Source organism: Piliocolobus tephrosceles, chromosome 10 (genome assembly GCF_002776525.5).
Source record: "Piliocolobus tephrosceles isolate RC106 chromosome 10, ASM277652v3, whole genome shotgun sequence".
In the NCBI taxonomy this organism is placed as follows: domain Eukaryota; kingdom Metazoa; phylum Chordata; class Mammalia; order Primates; family Cercopithecidae; genus Piliocolobus; species Piliocolobus tephrosceles.
The window spans coordinates 2,165,006-2,183,314 of NC_045443.1; the positions used below are offsets into that span (position 1 = coordinate 2,165,006).

General features: G+C 58.1%; 2 protein-coding genes across 2 annotated transcripts in view; one reads left to right on the forward strand and one right to left on the reverse strand.

Moving 5' to 3' along the window:
* Positions 1 to 18,309, reverse strand: part of CACNA2D4 (calcium voltage-gated channel auxiliary subunit alpha2delta 4) — a 126,874-nt gene that overhangs the window by 23,840 nt on the left and 84,725 nt on the right. The gene's annotated exons all lie outside the window — the stretch shown is intronic.
* The window catches only part of LRTM2 (leucine rich repeats and transmembrane domains 2), a 9,501-nt gene continuing 1,029 nt past the window's right edge, over positions 9,838 to 18,309 (forward strand). The window contains exons 1-3 of the mRNA XM_023183004.2: positions 9,838 to 9,948; positions 12,816 to 13,406; positions 16,143 to 18,158. Coding sequence (XP_023038772.2) covers positions 9,882 to 9,948; positions 12,816 to 13,406; positions 16,143 to 16,597 — 1,113 coding nt within the window. The 5' untranslated portion in view covers positions 9,838 to 9,881 and the 3' untranslated portion in view covers positions 16,598 to 18,158. The remainder of the gene's footprint in view (positions 9,949 to 12,815; positions 13,407 to 16,142; positions 18,159 to 18,309) is intronic.

An 18,309-nucleotide genomic window follows, 5' to 3' on the forward strand; every position in this document is an offset into this window, starting at 1 on the left:
TTCCTGTAAGATCTCAGCTCAGCTCCGCTGGCCGACAACATAACAAAGAGCCTCAATAAGGCCAGGCCGGCAAGCGGCTTATCAAGCTGTACATCTTTGCTCTGCATGCAGACTGTCACCTTGGTGCTGCTGTGTCACCACAGATGGCAAAACCAAACAGCTGCACATGCACACACACATGCATGCACACACAAACACACATGCATGCACACACACCTGCACACGCATGCACACCATACACATGCACACACGTACACACACATGCACACACATAGCATGCACATGAACATATGAGTTTGCACACTGTTGAGTGCTGTGGTGCCAGGAGTCAGAAGCTCCAGCTTTGCCCTCCCAGCCCTTGTATCTACTTCTCTTTCCTCCTCCTCTGTCTTGAAAACCTAACCGGGAGACTGAGACTGCGTGTTGCACGGGATGGAGACTGTGGGGCATGAGAGGGATCATCTTTTGTAACACATGCTGCGGACCCGGCAGGTGCACAGTGAATGCTTAGGTCACAGAAGGCCAGTGCCAGAAGGGAGACCAGAGATCTCAACCCATCTCCTCATTCTGCAGGGCAGGAATCCCAGCCAGCAAGGCCCAGGGCTGCTGAGTGAACTCACTAGCTAGCTAGTCACTGAGCAACAGAGTCTGGAGTCTGGGTCCCCTGATGCCCAGTCTTGAGCTCTTTCATGTCCTCCATTCCTCACTCAGTTGACACAAAGGTGCTGGGGCCTGAAGGACATGGAACAGGTGAGGCCGGTCCCTCTGCTTGAACAGCTCTGCATAGGGAAGGAGATGAAGCAGGCCACGGAAAGCCTCTGCACAATGTGAGCGTGGCCCAAAGAGAATACCAGAGATCAGAGGAGGAGCAGGGCCAGTCCTGCGGTATTCCGGGGAAACGTCGCCTTGCAGGTGACATTCTGGTTGAGATTTTAAGGAAGGGGGAGGCCACCTAAGGGCGGGAGAGCATTGCAGGCCCAGGGAAGGCCACGCTTTCAGGGAAGGCCACGCTTTCACGGAGATGGAGAAGCAGGAAGTGTGTTTATGGGGAGGTGGGAGCCTCTTTTGCTTGAAAGTGGGATGTGTGGGAGGCACCAACAAGAGAGGTGAGAGGCAGGGGATTCCCCAGAGGGAAAAGACACTGCAGCTGAAGCCTTGTGCTGCCCGGGGGCCCAGCAGAACAGACGGAAAGGAGTGTGCAGGAGCATCCTTCTAGGGACATCCTGAGTCCAGGGGGTTCCTCTACCCCCACCCCAGTCCTGGTTATGAATCTTCCCAGGAAAGCAGGCAAAATGGAAGAGGGACGTAGGACATGGTGATGTATTGCTAGCACACTGCTTCATCTGTCTACAGGCAGTGGACGCAAAGGAAGGGGGACTTAGGGTTCGTGCTCCAGGCTGGGGGGGCCCTGGCTTCCTTCTAGCTTGGTCCCTGACTCACTTGGCCTTCAGATCAGCCACTTCCCATCTCTTAGGATATCAATTTTTCTGACTTGCTTTGTCCTGATTGGTTAAGAAAGAGGCCTCCAAGTTCTTGAATGACAGTCTCTTCCCTTCGCATGCCTGACCCATCACAGATAAGAGCAAGGAGCCCTGAGAAGCCAAGCTCGTCCCTGGCACTGAGAAAGGTCTGCAAGCAGCTGCTGCAGGCTGCCCTGTGCCCAAGCTCCCAGCTGCCAACTCTGGTATTCTGCTTCCTAAAGTAGTCCTGGCCTGGGGTGGTCAGACCCTGAGGCTCAGTGACCTCTGCATGACCATGTGATCCCTGGCTTTTCGGGGGCTCAGGGCCCTTTCCTGTAGGGCCATCTGGCACATGGACACCCCTGTGCACCCTTGTTTTGTATGACTGAGAGGAGGGTTCGGTTTTTCCTTCTCTCAGGCAGGATGGGAGACTCTGCCTTGCATGTCTCTAAAACAGGAGAAAGACCAGCTTCCCGGGGGGGCCTCAATGGGAACAAAAGTCAGCCGCTTGCTCAGTGTCTGCGCCTGTCCCTCTTTCCCCAGATGGAAGGGAAGAGAGGAGAGAGGCACAGAAGACAGGTGCAGCCGGGGGGTGAGGCAGAGCCTGGAGGCGCAGGATGGAAGATGGAGGTGGTGGTGAAACAGCTTTCCTCCTCCCCGGGGTCGGCAGCGATTCATCCACAGGCGCCTTTTTCCACTGATACGTGAGCGTGGCCGGGGTGAGCACTGCCCTCGCGGCCGAGGCGCCTCTGGTGTGTGCCTGTGTGTGCTGCTGCCGCTGTCATCACAGATGCACCCCAGCTGTCACTCCCCGCTCTGCTCCGGCTCGTCGGCTCGTCGCTCGCGCACACGCGCGCTCTCCTCCCTCGCCCCTTTCTTCCGTCTCTCCTCTCTCTCTCCCTCCATCCCTCTCTCCTTCTCAGTTTGGGACTGACCCAGCAGCCCCCTGCCTGCCGCAAGCATTCCACCTCCCGGTGCTGTGTGCTGCGTGCCAGCCCCTGCTCCCGCTGAGTGGAGACTCTGGCATCAGTGCCCACTGCGCTCTGCCTGCCGGTGGTGTCTGGATTTCTCTGGGAATCCCAGGAGGGTCTTACTGGAGGGTTGAGAGCCACCTGATTGAAGGCGTTTGCGGTCAGAGTAAAGACGGTGAGTGCCAAGTGACTGGTAGGAAGGAATGGAGGGTTGGTGGGGACAGGGGGTGGTCCGGGCATCTGAAGTGGGGACCGGCCATCTCTGCCCTGCAGGAATAGCTGCAGTTGCTTCCCGCCTGGGGGCAATCGCTGGGGCCAAGAAGCAGCTCGGGCTCAGGCACCGGGAGAATCCAAAGGTGCACGACTCCAGGGACTCTGAGCCCACAGCGCTGGGGACAAGAGCTGTGGATTCTGCTGGGAAGTGGGGAGAAGGGCAGCGCTGGCGCCAGATGGCAGTCCGGGTGGCATAGAAACGGTCCCTGCAGCACGGGAGAAGCAGCCACGAGCCTTGTGCTGTCGTTGTGCCCGGCTCTGCACAGACAGCCCCAAGAAACTCAGGGGTCATGGGAAGTGGATGGGACAGCAGCCGGGTGCTGGGGACAGGGCCAGAGGAAGGCTTGGGGTGGAGGCCGGCAGGGTGGAGGGCCTGGATGTCAGAGGCATGGGCACAGACACCCACCCAGGGCCTGGGCCTCCCCATGGCTTGCCTGCAGGTGGCTGTCCTTGGACAAGGGTGTGGAGGAACCCTCCCCCAGCTGAGCATGGGTCCACTTGGCTGTGCACGAAGCCTCCCTGGTGAGGGTGAGGCTGGGAGTGGGCAAGAGAGAGGAGTATTGCAGCCCTTCCCTGCTAGCCCAAGGGCAAGGCAGGAAAATCAGGCCTGTGAGAACCTGCTGGGGTGTCCCGCGGCTGTCCACCCAACCGTTCATCTGCAAATGGGTCAGGGAGCTTTAGGGGGGCCTGTGCACTGAGCTTGGGTTGGGGGTACACAGCGGGGCCAGGCCTGCCTGGCTTCTTGACCCAGGCAGGGGGCATGGACCTCCTGAGCAGAGCGGGACAGTCACTCCCAATCTCCCGGCTCATTTGAACAGTGCCGGAGAGGGGAGCAGCCTGACCAGGAGCCAGACGTTCATATTCCTGCACCTCCCCGCAGGTCCGGGGCTGGGTTCCAGTTGGTGGCTCTGTCTCTCCCCCACCCCCAAGCTGTCCACATTTCTGGGGGGGTGTTGGCACCTGGCTGTCAGGGCTACTTGGGCAGTGCCTCTTTGTGACTCAGATGACACCCCTGCAGCTTAGATAACTGCCTCAGGTGGGGGCGGGGAGGGAGCCGAGCACGTGGAGCTGAGGCGGGGGAAGTCCAGCTGGTAGGGAAACCCGACAGCAGCTTCCGAGCTGCCAAGAAGAGCCCAGCTCTTCCCACCCCCACCTCCCCACCGGCGCTGCCAAAAGAGGGAGACCAGGAAAGCCAGGCCCGTGGGGAGGGGGGAGGAGAGAGGCTGCTTCAGTTGCTGATCTGGTGTCTTTGGGGTTTGATGGAAGCTTGTCTGGGCCCAGGAGGAGCAAATCCTGCTCCCATTTCCCAGGCACCAGAGCCCAGGGGCCGCCTCTGGGCTGCTTTGGCCTCAGTGGGCAGTGTAGGAAGGAGGAGGGGACGGCGTGTATGTGATGGCTGGGGGTGTCTGGGAGCTCTGGGGGTGGGCAGAGGAGGAAGGAGCCAGCATAGAGGCCGTCTGACCCTCTGGTCTTCCTCCTTCCTCCCCCGGCCAGGCTTCCCCTGAGCCCTGCCTGGGGAACCACCCTGAGCCCAGCCCCAGGGCCCAGTGGACACCTGAGCCTCCCTCATGTCAGGGAGCAGCTCCCATGAGGAGTCACTCAGGAGGCTTCTCTGCTGTGCTTCCCAGAGGGTCTGTTTGAGATGGGGGATATCTGACAAGAAAACGGGGGTGCAGGAGGCTGGGGGTGAGGATGGGGCATGTGTTTTAAAATGAACCAGGAGGGCATATGGCTGTTCCAAGTACAAACATAGGAATTGTAAAAACCTAGTTCCTTGCTGCCTGGGCAGTGTGTGTGATGGGGGTGACGGGCAGGAAAGAGATCGAGCATGTGTCCTAGCGGGCCTGGGTGCCCAGACGGGCAGCAGCAAGGGAAGCCCAGTCTAGACGGCATGGCAGCCTCCCTGCGTCCTGGGCATATGGAATCTCGGGCTGTCTTTGGCCCGGGGCTCTGGCTGCCCACTCTCCGGGCTCCCTCTCAGCCTTCCTGGGGTTGGCGGAAGGGCACTGCCCCTGCAGGCCCAGGGCGTGGGCCCAGTGCTGCTCTGCCTCTCTCTGGCCCTCTGCAGAGTGAAGGGGGTGGCAGAGTAGGCTGCCAATGCCCCTTTTACCCCTGAGTCCTGTGACTCTTCCATGCTGAGGGGTGTGGAGGCCTTGTCTTGAGTCAGGGACCCTTGACCAAGGGGAGATGCCAGGGGAGTGGGTGCACCTTAGGGCTAGCGTGATGGCCCAGGAGTCAGGAATTCAGAGGTGGAGGCCCGATGAGCATTATCTGGCTGCATGTCTTGGATGCTTGATGTGGAGGGATAGACATGAGCAGAAGCGTGAGAGGAAGGGCGCGGACACCAGGTCTGTGGTGAGTGTGCTGGAGGTTTCTAGCTAGAGTCTGAGACGAGATTAATTAACCTCCATCTGAGGAGAAATGGAAGGGGCAGGTGCATGGAGCGGTCCAGGCTCCTGCCGTCCCAGCCTAGCTCTCTGCAGTGAGTGAGTGCGTGCGGCTGTTCCATGCTCTGAGGGGCCGGGTGGGGCGCTAGCAGGGAGGCAGCTCCCACCCCCAGTCTCTAGGGGTGGCTGCAGCCCACTCAGCTCTGCACGTGGAACCCCCTGCTCCTACGGGGGCCTCTTGCTCCCCCATGGCCTCCCCAGCCTTGACTCCCCCACAGCAGAGCTCCGGCCTACTCCCCTCACCTCAGCACACAACCCCCAGCCAGAAAGGTTTCTAGAAAGCCCCCTCCACCCTCTGTGAGATCTGGGCCTCCCAGGACTTCAAGAAGGGAGGCTGGGAAGAGGAGAACTTGGCTTGCTTGCATCTCAGTCCAGCAAGTCACAAAGTCTGTTCCTTCATCAGGGCAGTGGGGACAAAACCAGCTGCCTTCTCAGCTCCAGCGAGAGTGGATCAGGCACTGCCATGGGCACTGCAGAGGACCGTTCCGAGGAAAGGTGACGTCTATCCTTTGCTACCTCGGCCTCCTGCACAGTCACCCCCACGTGTAAGCAGCCAGACAACTGAGTTGGGAGCCAGAGAGCTCGGGTTCAGAGCCATATAATTCCATTTGCCTAACTTTAGGCGAGTTAATTAATTTCTGTTGCCTCAGTTTCCTACATCTGCAAAATGATAGTAACAAGAACACGAACCCCAGGGAGCTGTTACAAGGATTAAGAAAACTACACAGGTTTGCGACTGTGGTAATTTTTTCTCCCCAGATCCCAGTTAACCTCTCAGTGGGTCCTGGAGGCTCAGGGACAGGCCAGCATGGTCTCCTCGGTGGCCATTTGCCCTGCTGAGAGGTGCCCGGCCTAGTAGCATAAAACTTGAATATGCATGAAAATCACCTGGGGATCTTGTTAAAATGCAGATTCTGACTCGGTCATTCTGGGTGGGACCTGAGCCTGCCTTCTTACAAGGCTCCCGAGCTAGACCAATGCTGCTGATCCATGGACCGCACTTTGAGTTGCAATGGGCTACACTCAAAGCCCCGTGTTTCTGGCCCTCCAGAGTTCCTCATTGGACTGCGTTGAGCTCTTCAGCCTCATTCTCCCATCCTGGCTCTCTGGAAGCGAGGCCAGGGCTTCCGTGGAGGCCTAGCCCCTCATCTTTGGTCTCCCTGTCTCTAGGACTGGGTCAGGAGCAGGCCCAGCATCCAGAGTGGATGAGGCCATGGGACTTGGAGACCGGAGATCTCGCTGTCCGCCATGCTGCACGCTGGGTAGGGACTTCCCTCCCAGACTGTGAATTTATTTCAGCAGCTGTCAGCGCCTGCCACGGCAGCTGCTCTCCCAGCTTCCCAATGTAGGTCACCCCCTTTCCTTAAGGAGGCTCCACTCTTCTGGGGGTGGGAAGGGGCCCTTTAGATGGAGGTGTTGGTAGACAGAGGCTCAGGAACTAGGGAGTGCTGGCTGCAGCCCCACCTCCCCCTAGGAGTCCTTTTGTGACGCCACACGCGTATGACTGGTGTCCTCTGCGAGCTGCGCTGCTTTTCTCGCTCTTGGGAAGGTCCTGGTGTCCAGGAGGAAGCCCAAGAACCCAGGAAAGCAGGATTTGCTGCTCAGACGGCAAGGGGCATATCCGCATGGACCTGCGGGCCCTGTTTGCATCACATTTCTCTAGACAATACCAGGGTCAACAGTGTCCTGCCACCTTGCAAGACAACACCTGTGTGTCTGCACTGTGGGGACTTGCCTGGCTTGTGCAGGTGACATCCCATTCGAGGCTGGAGATGGGACCTCCAGACCTGCACAAGAGGCCACCTTCGCCAGCCTGTTTGCTGGTTAACCCCTGGGCTCACAGTGTGGGAGACACTGAGGGACGGGAAAGGGTGGGGTGGGAGGCAAAACAGGAGCCTACCCAGGGGAGGCAGAAGCCTTAGGTGGAAACTGGCCTGAGCTAGGGTGGGAGGGCTTCTCCACTATCTATCTGCCTGCAGCAAGCCGGGAGGAGTGGGAGCAGATGCCTGGATGGGGCCTCCAGCCTCAACGTGGCCCCTGAGCATAGGAAGTATCTCATGGGTTAGGGACTGCCCTGCAGAGGTTCTCTCTAGACCTTAGCTCCAAGCTGGAGGTGGCTTACACATACGGCTGCTGGGGGCACTTGGGAACTTAGAGGCATCTCATTCGGTTGCCTGAGTGTTGGCATTTGAGAAGTGCTGGAGTGCTGCCATCAAGGTGCGTGTGCGTGTGTGCAGGCATGTGGGCCCATGTATGTTAGCACACGCCTAGCTGCACAGCTCTCTGTGGGTGTGTGTGCATCCCGTGCTGTGTACAGAGCTCCAAGCACATGTCTGGGAGGCCTGTGTGTGTGCCCTGCTCTGTGCACACATAAGTATCTCCCTGAAAGGGCCACTGCCCGGTGACAGTCGCCAGGGAGTGATGGGCAGCCTGGCTCCGAAACCTGCAATCCAGTCCCTTATTTACCGTGTGACCTGGGGCAAGGGATCGTCATCTATGCCTTGGGTGGCCGTGGACTGTGAGCTCTTGATATGGGCATTCTTGATTGAGTAAGAGAGATTGTGCTGAAGGTCAGGGCTCGAGGGACAGACAGCGTGGACGCTGCAAGGCAGGTCTGCGAGGGCCATAGGTGTGGGGCAGAAATACACAGACTCCACAGGCCCGCGGTGCTCAGGAAGGAGAAATAACCTCACATGTGAGGTTGGTGGGATGGGGAAAGAAAGCCGCCACACCGACCTGCTGCTGACACCCTCTCCCCCGAGGGAGGAACCGCTGCTCCCTCATGCCCGTCTTGGGCTCAAGTCCAAGCTTGGAGCAGGAGCCTCTGCCTGGATTTCCATGGTGATGTGCACTGAGTGTGTCAACTCTCTTCCCTTCACTAGACTGATCCTCATAGAAATTCCACCAAGCAGGTATTGCGGTCACCATTTCTAGGCATAAAGAAGCTGAGGCCCAGAGGGTTTGAGCAGTTTGTTTAAAGAACTGGCCAGAGATTTGAACCCAGAGCCCCCACCCCTGCCAACTGGCACCAGGAGCCCACTTGGGCCTGGCCTTGAGACAGTGGTTAGAGAACCATGACATCGCCACCCTCAGGGCCTCCTCCACCCCTCATGCCAGGGACGTTTGTCCTCCTGAAGGCTGCATGGTGGGGGGTCCCGGGCTGCCTGCAATCCCACACTTGGGCCCAGTCTTGTGACCCCCCTGCCAGCGCCTGCGGGGCCCTGGGCGGACTGGCACCCTTACTGTGTGGGGGAGGGGTGGAAAGGCAGCCGAGAGGGCAGCGCTCCGCCCCTCAGCAGGCTGCCCTTGCCGGGGTCAGAGCCGACTGTCCTGTTCTAACTGGGCACTGCTGTGGCTGCCTGAGGAGCACCCAAGGAAGGAGGGGCTGAGGGGGCCGAGGGGAGAAGACGGGGGCAACAGGGTTCGCAGCAGGACCCTAACGCCCGAGTGGAAACCTGCACAAACAGGCAGAGATTCTGGGCTCAGCACTGACGCTTCCTGGCAACTCCATCTACCTCGGGGCCTGTCTTTTTCACTCTGACATTGTCTCCTGGGCTCCCAGAACTACATAGGCCCATGGGGCAGGGAGAGGCAGGCCGCAACCCGGAGTCACCCAGGCACAAATCTGGCAACCAAGAAAGGTCAGAGGCTGGAGCCGCCTGGAGCTGTGGGCTGACGCAGGGAGCCCGTGGAGGGCGAAGGAGAGGGGTGCGGGCATACTCCCTCCTTCCCCAGCCGTCCCCGCCCCTGCCAGCTGCAGCAGGTAAACACATGCCAGTCCCCTGTCCCCGTCTCTGATGGGCTGGCAGCCTGGGCCTCCCATCTGGAAGGAAGTGGAGACCCCAGCACACGTCCTGTGTCCCAGTTGGGAGACACTGGGGGGCAGACCCTAGAAAGGGTAAGTGCCCCCTTGTCCCCTCAGAAGGAAGCCTGCTCCTGCACCCCGGCTGCCTCAGCGCCCCTGCTCTGAGATCTCACCTCTCCTCTGTGTCCCCGTCTCTTCCTAGCAGCTGCCGCAGCATGAACCCCTGAGCTGATGAGTCTTATTATAGCCCGGCTGGCGGAAGACAGAGCGCTGCTGTTCACCTCTGCGCGGGCGGCGGTGGTGCAGGGGGAAGCGGCAGGCCGTCCAGTGGCTCACACCGTACGCGACTGCAGCTGCCAAGGGCCTGGCCCCTGCCTCCCTGGGGCCATGGTGAGCTGTGGTGGGGCTGGAGAAACTGGGACCCAGGTGAGGGGAGCCTCCAGGGACAGGTGACAGCTGTGGCCTGTGACCCTACTCTGCTCACCTTGCAGAGACAACTCAGTTTCTCCACCTATAACTCAAGGAATGCCCAGATGGGAGACCAGGTTGTCATGAAAACATTTGAGTGATCAACAAGAAGGCAGAGGAGGCTGGGTGGGCACTCGGGTGCGCCCCCAGCCCTGCAGCGCTGTGCCTGACCCTCGGGCTCCTGGCAAGCCGAAGCCTGTTCCCCCCACCCCAGGGGGTTGAAGGCTTCCCGGCTCCTCTTCTCCCCCCACCCAGGGAATCATAACTGAGAGGAACAGGAGAGGGCATGAGGAGTGTAAAGAGACACCTGGGCCCTCTCCCTAACCCCTGGGCTGGAACGGGGCTCCTGCGCCGGCCTGCGCTCAGTGCTCCTCCCTCCCTCAGGACTGACGGGCGGTGCACCCAGGGGCTCCTCTCTCCCCAGAGCGACAGGGCCCAGAGAGCCGTGGGCCTCACCATGCTGGCGCCGGGCAGCAGCCCTGAGCAGAGGGGCAGGCTGGCCCTGCAGTGGAGGCAGGTCTCCTGTGAGTACACCCCTGGCCCCGGAGGAGGGTGCGGGTGGGGTGGGGGTGCCGAGGTGACTTTAGGTAGCACCATATGGGGCCTTAGCAACACTCAGGCTGCAGGGAGGCCGAGGCCAGATCTTCCTGGGATACCCGAGGCTATGTTCTGGGAAGCCAGGGTCAAGCCTGGTGACAGCATCCCTACCAGTCAGAGTCACCGCTGAGTGCTGAGTGGTTAGACCTGGAGTTGGAGGCCTCGACAGTTGTTCTACCTCCCCCAGGTAAGTCTCTGTGACCTTGCTGGGGTCCCCGATAAGAGAAGAGCTCTGCTGGAATGCAGGCCTGCTGAGTCTTAAACAGCCTCACTGGTGCCTGAGCTTGTCGGTCTGAGTTTGTCAGCCTGTGTTTCACAGACTGTGGCGAGCCCTTTTGCTCCCATGGGGAACTGCCCTGTTGGCTGGCCTCGGCCGGGAGCTGGGTCAGCTTGGAGATGTCTCTTACGCTCCTTATGCCTCCGCTTTCCCAACTCTCAGTAGAGGACCTGGTGGGCTCTTGGGAGGCGGTGCTGGAAGAGACTTTGGGGAGTGGGTCCAACCCCTCCTGCATATAGGCAGACCAAGCCCTCCATTTACCAAAAAGGGGAGGAAGTGTGAATGAAGGCAACGCCAGGCAGCTGTCAGGGTGAAAGGAGCCCTGAGAATTCTCTTTATATGTGGCAAAGGGACAAGGTCAACAAGGGCCGGTCTGCCCAAGGCTACACAGTGGCAGGGAGGAAAAGGTCCCGCGGGATGGGGGCGGCATTCCGCCCGACTTCCCGCTGTGGCCAGCCCTGTGATCCAGGGCCCCACCACACGGGCAGCCTGAATTATTCACCGTGCGAGAGAGGCTGGCCCCCGAGTGACTCAGATCTCCTTTCAACCTCATTCTAGAATCATTCAGCACCTCGCAATACGGGATTATGTTTTCTTGTCACTGGAGCTTTTGTGCCACCCTGGTCTCCAGGGCGGTGGGGAGGCAGGGAGGTGCTCTTCTGCCGTGGCTCTCGGCCTGTCAGGCCCTTCCCTGGGAGGGGCGAGTGGCTTCTGGCGATGCAGATCTTTTTGAGAGGGAAGTTGAATGGATTGGATTTTTTTTTTTTCCCTGGGGAAAGTCAAGTCTGAAGAATGCTGATACTCAGACGGCTTGGTGTGGTGGTGTGGGGCTGGCTGATCTGATAGCAGATAGGCTCAGAGGGGTGAGAGGTGAGCGGTGACATGAGGTAACCCAAGATGACCAGAAAAAGGGTCTCCAGTGGCTTCCATGGCTGTGCCTGTGCTCACTTCTCACCAAGAACAGGGGGGCTCGCTGTTAGGCTGCAGGGAGGCCTAGGCCAGATCTAGCCACGTGTCAGCTCTCAGCTGTCATCGATCCTCCAGGCAGGAGACGGGGAGAGTCTCATCCTCTTCCTTCAAGCTCCACCCTTTGGGACACCAGACACCCAGACCCCTGTTGGACAAGACTTAAGGCTGTTCAGACCCAGCTCACGGCCCATTGGTCCACCCCGGCCTGGGACAGCCAGGCCCCAGATCTCAGGTACCAGGTCTCAGGTCCCAGGTCCCAGGCCCCAGGCCCCAGGTCCCAGGTCTCAGGTCCCATGTACCAGGTCTCAGGTCCCAGGCCCCAGGCCCCAGGTCGGGGATGGACCGATGGGCTGTGAGCTGGGTCTGAACTTCTCCATTACTTCTCTGGCTGGGGTCTTTTCTCTAGTCTGTGCGGAACTGACCTTGGCTGGGCTGACCTGGTGGGCTGGACTATTTTGAGCTCTTCCCAGTTCCCTTTCACGACGAGCAGGCTTCCCTGCTCCTCAGGAGGACACTTAGGGGTTCTTGAGGCCGCTGTTGGAAAGGGCTGCTCCACAACGGAAGGCACGGCTCTGATGAGATTGTTCCCTGAGAGTCACTTCTCCCAGCCCTACACACAGGACCCCATGCTCGCTACGTAGAAGAAGAGTCTTGGGCAAAAGATGGGAGCGGGAAAGGAATTCTGTTAATCGGGCCATTGTGCAGGAATGCTGCCCCGTAGCCCGTAGGAACAGAAGCCCAGGCTGAGAGCCTGGATGGTGTTAGGGTGGGAGTCAATGTGGAATGCGTCCTGGGCCTTATGATTTGTCAATGTTGAAGTGGGTTTGTGCATCTTAGCCTGTCACTCCCACAGTGGAGCACAGCCTGGGCTCTAAACCCTCACGCCAAGTTGCTGGCGTCATCTTGGGTGTGGGGTTCATGGAGACCTAACAGTACACGGGAAGCTGTGCAGGACAGGGCTGGGAGTGCTGTTTCGTGCGCTCGCCTTTCCACACACAGCTTGTCTTTAGGGCAGCTCCAGAGTTGGGGTGGGCCACAGAGGGGAGGAGCCAGCAGCCTGGCCATTTTCCATGGGAAAGAGAGACTTTGTCCCAGCAGTGACACTGGGAGAGGGCATGGGAGCAGGTTTCTCTGACAACCTTTTCTCCTGTATTGTGTCAACATCCATGGTGTCCGTAGGACCCAAGCTCCCCAGGAGATGTCTGTGGGAGGCCCTGCGAGCTTCCTATCACTGTGCCCCAGCATGGCTTGTCCTCTGGGCTCTGGCTGAGTCTGCAGGGTCATTCTCCACTCAAGTGATTGCTCTGCCAGATGTGTGGCAAGGCAGGGCGCCCTGCAGACACTGTGTGATGTCCATTAGTGTGGAAGTGGCTTTAGATTTGTTATCCTTTTATGTGGCTAATAAATGTTTATGCCTTGATTGTGGCTTGTGCCAAAGGAGATAAAGCCAAGAGCTTGTTATGATATGAGCTGGAAAGGAGGGAAGAGAAGCAGGAGGTAGTGACCTGGCCTGTTGCTTTCTTTCTCCCGTCTGTCCCTCCCATCAAGGGATCACCTGCTGGATCGCCCTGTATGCCGCGGAGGCCCTCCCCACCTGCCCTTTCTCCTGCAAGTGTGACAGCCGCAGCCTGGAGGTGGACTGCAGTGGCCTAGGCCTCACCACGGTGCCCCCAGATGTGCCCGCGGCCACCCGAACCCTCTTGCTCTTGAACAATAAGCTGAGTGCCCTGCCAAGCTGGGCTTTCGCCAACCTGTCCAGCCTGCAGCGGCTGGACCTGTCCAACAACTTCCTGGACCAGCTGCCCCACTCCATTTTCGGGGACCTGACGAATCTGACTGAGCTGCAGCTACGCAATAACAGCATCAGGACCCTGGACAGGGACCTGCTGCGACACGCGCCGCTGCTCCGCCACCTGGACCTGTCCATCAATGGCCTGGCCCAGCTGCCCCCTGGCCTTTTTGACGGCCTCCTGGCTCTGCGTTCCCTCTCGCTTCGCTCCAACCGTCTGCAGAACCTGGACCGGCTGACATTTGAACCTCTAGCGAACCTGCAGCTGCTGCAGGTGGGAGATAACCCCTGGGAGTGTGACTGTAACCTGCGTGAGTTCAAACACTGGATGGAGTGGTTCTCCTACCGAGGTGAGCACAGCCGGCCCCGCTGGGGCCCCAGGGATCGGGACAATCACCTCTGGCCCCACACTTTCCCCCTGGCGGCTGGGTGCTGACTCAGAGAGCAGGCCAGGGCAAAGAAGGGGGCGACCCTGCCTCTGTGCCAGCTCGGCTAGAAAAGTCACAAGCCTCCCCTCAGATGAGCCATCACCCTTCCTGCCAGTGGGAGAGAGGCTGGTGCTGCTCCCTCCACCCCCACCCTCCCCTCCCTGCTCTGCATCCCCTCCCCAAGCTAGCTCCCCGCTTTCTCCTAGGAGGACTCACAGAACTGGATCTCCCTTTCGTAGGTTACATAAGGGAAGTAAAGACACCTGGACTTTGTATCCCACCAGGTTTGCCTGTGGGCTTCCCCGGTGTGGTAGAAGGAGGGAGAAAAACAGCTCTTCTTCTGAAGAATACAGCCATCTCTTAAACACCTACCCTTACACAAGAGGGGAATAGAATGAATCCTCAGTAAAACCACAGCTTCCTTTCGGTGACGGTGCCAACTTCCTCTCCCAAGAAGTGTTGTCATCCAGACTTTAAGAAGTCAAATGAGTTAGGTTTTACTTTCTTCCCGTCCCCTTTTCTTTAATGTGGGAAAGTGCTGTAATGACCTATGATATGGTCCCATGACATGGGAAAGGAGGGTGCGCAAGACTGTGGTGAGAAGGGCCAGATCTGCCTTTGAATTTCGGCTCTGCCACCTGCTAGCTGTGTGATCTTGAGAAAGCTGGTTACCCTCTCACTGTGGCACTGTAAAGTGGGAAGGAAACAATATCTATTTCACAGGGTGATTGTAAGGATGAAATGCAGCAATGCACGACATGTGGCTTGTGAGGTGCCCAGCACAAAGTGAGTCCCCAATAAAACGTTCATTTATCTGTTCGCTTCCTGGTAAGAATCAAATACTAAGTGGACTTGAAACGCCATTTGGTGCCCAGCACAAAGTACATGCTCAATGAATGTCTGCTGAGCTGATGAATCAATATTTAAGCAGTGAAAATAATGCCAATGCTTTTTGTTAAAGTCTTACCACTTTCATTTCATCTCCAGCCACGATTTCAATTATTTCCGTGAAATTCTTCTGTGTTAGTTAATTAAAAATGTTTTACATACTATAAAGTGCCACAAAATGTTAGTCACTATGATAATTTCTCCCATTTTCAGGAGAGGGGAAATAATGATTATTATTTGTAGAGTTTCCAGTTTACCAATATCTTTTCATGTACATGATTTCAATCCTTACAGCAACTAATTGAGATAGACCTTCTTATTTTACAGCTAAGAAAACTAAAACTCATAAGTAATTAAATAAACTAAATAATTTTCACAAGATGACACAGCCAGGATTCAACTTTGGGTGTTCTGAGCAGGGAAATGAGGCTGCACCCAGCTCTGCATCCCCAGGCCGTACTGATACATGTTCCTGGGATGTGAGGTTTGCTGCAGGCCCCCCAGGTGTCAGCCGCATAGGGGAACTACTAGGCCAGGTGTCCTCAGACCCTCCTCTGCTATGGTCGTCGGGAACTGAATTCCCAGCACAAAAAGGCATACCATGAGAATATGCGTTTTTCAGACTTGTTCAATAGCAGAATTGCTTTCAACCTTGCATTTCTTAAAAACAAAATCCTGGAATATTTCCATTGGCATCCCAGGGAAAGATTGATGCCTACTGTATGAGGAGACTTGCGGCAGACGGGCTGCAGAGGGAGCTGCCAGTGGCGGAGTGGCTGCAGCCCGCGTCTCTTCAGCAGGGGTCTAGTGCCTGCATCTAGATTTCACTGGAAGCTGAAAGAGGGCCAGAATCCAACTTCCACTTTCTAGGGGACGTCTAGGCGGACTGTTGTCCTCAGTCACCCTCTCTCTCACCCCACCCCTGTCCTGCATCTGTGTCTCCCCATGTCTGAGCCAGGCTCCACCACCATCACGAAGACGTCTTGGCGAGCCCGGGCGCCCATGTACCCACACCTCCTCATCAGCACCAGCCTCCTTTCCTTGGCCTCATGTGCCTCCAGGATTCCCCCTCCAGTTGCCTTTGTACTCATAGGGCTGTGGTTGGGGCACCGATGGGGCCACTGGATTGCTCCTAAGGAGGAAAAGGAGAACATTCCTGCCAACTCTTTTCCTCCCTACACCAAAAACGGAGCTACCCATTCTTAAGCAACCAAAAGGTCTTGCATGGAGGGGCAGTGGCAGAGGCAGTCGGTTTTGACTTTTGTCCTTTGAGTGAGATGTAAGAACCCTAGAAGGATAAGATGCTGTGTTGAGAACAGTATCCTGGGCTCACAGACAGGTGATCAGAAGGCAGATTCAGGGGCAGACAGTGTGGTAGGGACACTCAGCGTTCTGCAATGCCAGCCCTTTCCTGGGCACCTCCCGGTGTTAGCACTGCCTTACTCTGTGGGTCAGTTTGGCCCCGGAGAGGACAGGCCGGATCAAAGTGGCTGCGAGCTTCTCTATAAAATGGGAATAAAGACAATATCCATTTCACATGGCTCCTGTGAGGATGAAATGGCACGATATACGTAATTCACTGTGGACTTGGCTCAATCAATGCTGTTTTCCCTCCTCCGCTTCCTCTTCTATAGATGGCGATTCCAGGATTGACTACATTGCTGATAAAACCTACCTTCTGGGGCTTCCGTTTTGGGGAGCTGGGGATGGGGAGAGGGAGTGCAAGTTCTGGATGCCTGGTCAGCCCCTCTTTCTCTCTCCTGCATGCAGGGGGGCGCCTGGACCAGCTTGCCTGCACCCTGCCCAAGGAGCTGAGGGGGAAGGACATGCGGATGGTCCCCATGGAGATGTTCAACTACTGCTCCCAGCTGGAGGACGAGAATAGCTCAGCTGGGCTGGATATTCCTGGGCCACCCTGCACCAAGGCCAGTCCAGAGCCTGCTAAGCCCAAGCCCGGGGCTGAGCCAGAGCCGGAGCCCGGCACAGCCTGCCCACAGAAGCAGAGGCACCGGCCGGTGAGCGTGAGGCGAGCCATGGGCACGGTGATCATCGCAGGGGTCGTCTGCGGCATCGTCTGCATCATGATGGTGGTGGCCGCTGCCTATGGCTGCATCTACGCCTCCCTCATGGCCAAGTACCACCGGGAGCTCAAAAAGCGCCAGCCCCTGATGGGGGACCCCGAGGGCGAGCACGAGGACCAGAAGCAGATCTCTTCTGTGGCCTGAGCGCCCACTCCCACCTGGCCAGGTAGGAAGGGCGGGGAGAGCACGCGGCTTTGCTCTGCCACAGCCTCCACCTTGACCCGGCGCTGGCCACTGCCTCCCCAGTCCACTCTCCTCCCCGCCCTCCAGCAGACAAGCCACAGCAGGCTCTCTCCCTGCACTTTCGAGGCTCCCTGGAAGCCGCCGTGCTGGGGGCTCCTGCGGATGCTCCTCTTGGAGCCAGTACATCTTTGGAACATCTGGGGGAATCTCCCTAAGCTCTGGCCACGGCAAAGCAAGGAGGTGTGTGCAAGAGGAGGCTTCTGGACTGAGCATTCCCCTGTTGCCCTTCCTGCCCTGGGGTGGCCACAGCTGGTGACTCTTCCTACCTTGCTGGTACCACCTTACCTGCATTGAGGGGACGGGGAGGGAAGGATCTGAGGGATGAAGGTAGATTTCTGAGACTCTCTCCTAAGCCAGAAAGACGTTCTTCACACCCCTGCGGTGTGAAAGCTGGCCCAGCTCTACAACTGTTGGTACCAATGTGCAAACACACCAGCCCTGCCATCTGGACCCAGCACTCAGAAACACCACACACCCCTGGCCGACGCCATCACGCCCCTGGATCTGCTATAGGCCACACTGACCACATGCTCCTGGATTCGCTGATTGACTCACTCACACACCATTGCATCACCAGTGCCGTCACACGGATTGAAAGAACGCACACAGACACACACACACACACACACACACACGGTCACATGGAGATGGAGGCTACGAGCACTCGGACAGCAGAAACATGCTCTTCCCTGGGGGCCTCCCTGAGATCACAGAGCCGCTCGCTTGCTCACTGCAATCTTCTCAACAGCGGGAAGGAACTCAACCAGTAACACCAGGATCCTTTGAGATCCTCTAAAGTGGGCCAAAGTGGTGCCACTGGAGCAGACTTCCTGTCACCATGGTAACCCTCTCACACCTCTCCTGCTGGGCTTTCCCGGGACACCCCCCAGGGGCCTGGAGCGGCTGCATGTGTGCATGGCGGCCTCCTGAGAATCCAGCCACACACCACTGGTGTTGCCTCGGTCCTGCCCACGCACATCACAGCACCATGCCCTGTGGGGGCCCCCACCGATTCCTCCACAGCCTGCAGCCTGGCACCGTGACTCTGTGCCTCTCACCCTCCATCTTCAGTACTCCTGGCCTGTGACTTCAGGGCTGGGACTTGGTGGTGCTTTGCCATTGGTGGCACCCTCTGGGGAGAGCAGGTGGCAGGCAGAGAACACGGTGGCTCCCCCGAGGCTCGCTGCCTGCCAGCTTATCGCAGCCAGAGCCCGGGAGCGGGAGCGGGTGGCCACATGCTGCCCAGAGGCTCCCAGGATGGGGCCTCTGTTCCGGGCTTTGTCCGCTCAGCGTGGCTCCCCAGAGCACTTCCTTGCACCCAGGCGGGAGCCACACCAGGGAGTGGGTGGGAGCCTATCTGGGACGGAGCCACCTGCTGCCAAGGCAGTGCAGGTTTTCCAGGTTACTTGTCCCCCTCCCCAGCTCCGTCCCTCCTCAGAGTGTGATGACGGTGGGTACCTAGGTGTAGAGTGTGATGACGGTGGGTATCTAGGTGTAGAGCGTGAGGACGGTGGGTACCTAGGTGTAGAGCGTGACGACGGTGGGTACCTAGGTGTAGAGCGTGATGACGGTGGGTATCTAGGTGTAGAGCGTGACGACGGTGGGTACCTAGG